At 40.7% G+C, this 4,155-nt stretch overlaps 1 protein-coding gene across 1 annotated transcript; it reads left to right on the plus strand.

Annotated features, from left to right (window-relative positions):
- Positions 1-1,540: 1,540 nt before the first annotated feature.
- On the plus strand, positions 1,541-3,885 carry birc5b (baculoviral IAP repeat containing 5b). Its single transcript, XM_086277161.1, has 4 exons — positions 1,541-1,698; positions 2,359-2,468; positions 2,660-2,774; positions 2,872-3,885. The coding sequence occupies exons 1-4, from the start codon at positions 1,573-1,575 to the stop codon at positions 2,953-2,955; spliced, it is 435 nt and encodes a 144-aa protein (XP_086133287.1). The 5' UTR covers positions 1,541-1,572; the 3' UTR covers positions 2,956-3,885.
- Positions 3,886-4,155: the final 270 nt, after the last annotated feature.

The following is a 4,155-nucleotide window of genomic DNA, read 5'->3' on the forward strand; positions in this document are numbered from 1 at the left end:
TCAGTGAAAGGAAACAGCATATACTTGAGTAATATGAAGGACATGTGGACATAGAGACCGCATACATACACGTTGCCTCTGTCACCTCCCCTCCACCTCTCTGCATCATACCTCCTCCCTCCCTCTTACTGACAGACCTGGTGAGAGCAGTCGTGTCAGGGGAAGGAGCGAGCCGTTTGCCGAATGCTGTAGCGGGGACTCATCAGCAGCAAAGAGGGCAGAAAGGTGAGCCAAATGTCAGTGAAGGCGTGAGGAAGTCAGATCCAATACCAACAGATGAGAATTACCCACCCGTGAAAGGATTTTTGGTACAGCATGTGGATTGAATTCTCCAACATTTGCAAAACACTCTTAAGCACACAAGCCTTTCTACATCTGCAAATTCTTCAACCTCTAAATAAACCCTGTGGTCCCACTGGATCACAGCACAGCTGCTGTACCTCAAACCAACAGCAGTGTTTAATAAAATCTGATGAAAAAAGCAAAAATTCAGATATAAATAAAAGCAGAGTGACGACATAACACACGAAGAAATTTAAAGGTAAATTCTATTCTGCAGTAAGCAGTCATCCACCACATAGGCCAACTGGAGCTAGCTTTAATGTGACATCAGCTGTACAGTGAATGTCCAACTCATTCAAAGCCTACTGTTTGATATGTCCTTACACAGCATCACTTCCTAGAGTGCCTCCAGTGATTAGTGTGCGAGTGTGTGTATACACAGAGTCACACACTCACATCCTAATAAGCAGGTACTGCAACCCCCACCTCCCCATGCATTCTGCAGAAAGATAAGGTTAGAAGGGGAAAGGACAGCAGTTTATAGATGTAAGCATTTTTTTAGCACCCAGGGGCCTCGGGGTAGCGTTACAGAGTAACAGAGACTCACTGCGGACAAAAAACTGCCCCCGTCTCTCTCAGCAATAAACATGCCATTAAAAGTAGCACCAAAAACCATTAATGGCTATAGTGTCTCTATTTACTGTTAGGTTTCTGACACATACACATGTAGGGGAAAAAAACTCAAGCGTATTAATAATTTCTCAGTAAGAATGCTGGATCGTATTTGTGGTTAATACTGTAAGCTGGTTCAAAGCCAGAGGGAAGGAGAGAAGGCAAGGCGGGTTAGGTTGCCAATTTTATTTCAACAATAAAGACAAACAGATGTCTGTGTGGAAAACCTCACTTCACAAGTTAAATTTTTGCTTTGTTTTGTTTGTTTGTTTTCTTTACCTAAATGATTTTTAATTGAACTTTTGACTCATTCCCATTCACTGCTTTCCCCTCAATGTATATCTGCAGTGGTTCTTCTTCTTCTTTACTAGCAGGGCCTAATTTTGCCCACAGTTGTAAGTTAGTAAAGTTTTACTTGTATAACAACTTTCAATCTTAATATAATAAAGATATTCAGAACAAAAAACTGTAGAACATAAGAACAAAAGCAAGTCTAAACAGATCCTCGCGGCCTTGAACCTGGGGAGGATTTAATCAGTGAAAAGTGAAAACAGCTGCAGAAGTGTGCATGGCAGTGATTTAAGCACATGTCAGGCTGAGTCCATCCTTGGTGACATTATGGCGAGCGTTGATGTGCTGGCAAAAAGGTTTTACTCATTTGGCAAAATGTACAGTCATGTTTTACGTGAGCAAAGTTTTGTAGACTGGCCATTTAGAGAGGACTGCAACTGCACGCCTGAAAAGGTATGACGCCCATTGCAAGTAACTGAAATCTTGATGCTTTGGAACATGATTAGCTAGCTTGTTTCCATCATATTTGTTGTATCTACAATATGTTATGGATTTACACAGCGGTTACCTTTGGTCAAATCTATTTTCGAACAGGTTGGTTTAACTGGGACTTCTTGGGAAAATATTTTTATTTAAATAGTTGAACTGCTTTCTAAATATGACTTGACAATTTGTATTGACACCAAGTATTTAAAGGTAATATGTAATTAAGTTTAAGTGTAGGTGGTTCAAACTGTACACAGGAGTATTTACACTCATCTCCATGAATCATAATTGTAACTGATGATGATCATTGGTATTCCACTACATACTTTTATGAAAGCCTGGCAGTGTGCAATTTATGGTTAGGGAGGTGCCAGATTCAGTTTCAAGTGTCCAGTGCACAGGTTTGTCCCGGTACCTTCTAGTCTTGTCATGATAAACAGGCTGCTGACATCTTGCTTTATGAGCAACAACATGTGCCATGTTACCCTCTGAAGTCAAAAGGAGACCATCGTCAGGTTTCATTTTCAATGAAACTTATTCCTTTGCAAAAAAACTTCTTAATTCTTGGCCTGCCTGGCAACAAAAGGGTTCAGACAATATGGTCTCTCTTGCTTTTTACATTTGCAGATGGCCAAAGCTGGGTTTGTCCACTGCCCCAGTGAGAATGAACCAGATGTTGCCTGCTGCTTCTTCTGTCTGCTCGAGCTCGAGGGCTGGGAACCAGATGATGATCCCTGGTAAGAAAAAATATGCTACCTGGGGTGCAGCAGTTAAACATTTAATTTGTATCTACATTACTCAAATGTGTTTCCTATATGCAGAAGACTGACTGCTACATGAAGTTGATAAGTCATGGCTCCTGATTATTGCCTAATCAGCATTATGTTGTTTTTAATTGTGTTTTTGCTTATTATGTACATCTGACAAGGTCTGAACATGAGAGGCGCTCTAAATGTGACTTCTTAACCATGGAGAAAGACTTCACCAAGCTAACAATGGCTGAATTCTGTCACCTGGAAAACAAAAGGCTAAAGATTTACTACGTAAGTGCCCATCAGTTGGCTGTGTGCAAAGACACTAACTCTTCCTCAATTCTTACTTTTTTTTTTTTCCCCCCCTTTTCCAACATTCTCCCTTTAGAAAAAGGTCTGGCACAAGAAGATGGCTTTTTTGAGGGATGCCATAGACCATACAGTTGCGGAGCTTAAATCTAAGCTGGACTGATTCTATGCATTTATTCATTGCATCTTATTTTATTTCAATACCAGTCTTGAGTGTTAAACAAGAACCCGCAGCCTGACTCACTGGTCGGATTGGATAGCAGTTCATAAAATTCAGCCTTAGGCGAATGCGACACTTTCTTTACAGTACCGTCTTTGACCACAAGATGGTGCTTTTGCATTAAAGCTGCAGTTTTGCTATAACGCTGATACACTTTCTGAAATTCCCAATCTCTCATCAAAACCTTAACAAATGCACCTCACTCTGAAATGAAAGCGCACATTGAGCTGGATTACAATGCGGGCTATATTCTCTTTTTTTCAAACACTTACTTATCATCTCCCTGAACGTGCCACCATCCCTACCACCCCTTTTCAAACCTTGACCCTGGACAGATGGCCTGAAGCCCCTCCTTTTCAATACCAACTGTTGCCCCAGTAACATCTGTTACATATAGGGGGACAGTGCACCGAGGGCTTGCCAGGATACTTCTCTAACTCTGAGGGGGACTGAAATTCAAGAGATGCTGCAGCTGACAGTAGAAGGCGTGGGAACGATGGTTGCATGATAAGCACTTGACTGGGTTTGTTTTGCACTTAAAGAACAACGGTTTAACTCTGAAAATCATTTTAATTTTTCTCCTGTCTTTATGCAAGAGAAACTGATGCAGGGCTCTGTTTGTTTCTCACTGTGTTTTGTGGAAGGCTTGGTTGGATGACGTGAAGGATTAAGAGATGCTATCCCTTCCCCAACCTTCCACTGTTCTGGATTAATGTCTAATGTAACACTCTGGCCACTGAGCCCAGATCAGCTGCTTAATTCTCTCTTATCTGCTCACTGCAGAGCAAATTGAAGAGAATATTTTTAGACAAAACTAAAGTAAAATGCTCATAGGTGATGTAACATTTTTAATAAACTGTTCTGCTTTTATAATTTCCTCTGGTCTCTTTCTTGCAGTGCTGTTGTAAAATATTTCCTCAAACTATATTTTGTTCTTTAAGCTAAATGCATTCATTTAAAAAAGTTAAAGGATATGAAGGTGTATGTTGAGTTAGTATGGGGAAAGATCCAAGCTTTTTACTGATGAGGTGTTTGGGTAAGTGGTGTGGTTTTGCGTGAATACATGGATCATAAGGGGGATGTGTGCAGTAATTGCTAATGTAACTCTAATCGGGGCTTATACCCACATCCTGTGTCAATCCA

The sequence above is a fragment of the Aulonocara sp. 'chitande type north' Nkhata Bay genome, linkage group LG20 (genome assembly GCF_057382095.1).
Source record: "Aulonocara sp. 'chitande type north' Nkhata Bay isolate Kocher_YH1m ecotype deep benthic linkage group LG20, A_spYH_male_GT1.1, whole genome shotgun sequence".
In the NCBI taxonomy this organism is placed as follows: domain Eukaryota; kingdom Metazoa; phylum Chordata; class Actinopteri; order Cichliformes; family Cichlidae; genus Aulonocara; species Aulonocara sp. 'chitande type north' Nkhata Bay.

Bases quoted from the DNA above. Each gene is read 5' to 3' on its own strand.
- birc5b (XM_086277161.1), top strand. From the start codon at position 1,573: ATGGCGAGCGTTGATGTGCTGGCAAAAAGGTTTTACTCATTTGGCAAA. The intron at 1,699-2,358 runs GTATGACGCCCA...TTACATTTGCAG, and splicing joins GCAACTGCACGCCTGAAAAG to ATGGCCAAAGCTGGGTTTGT. The intron at 2,775-2,871 runs GTAAGTGCCCAT...TTCTCCCTTTAG, and splicing joins AAAGGCTAAAGATTTACTAC to AAAAAGGTCTGGCACAAGAA.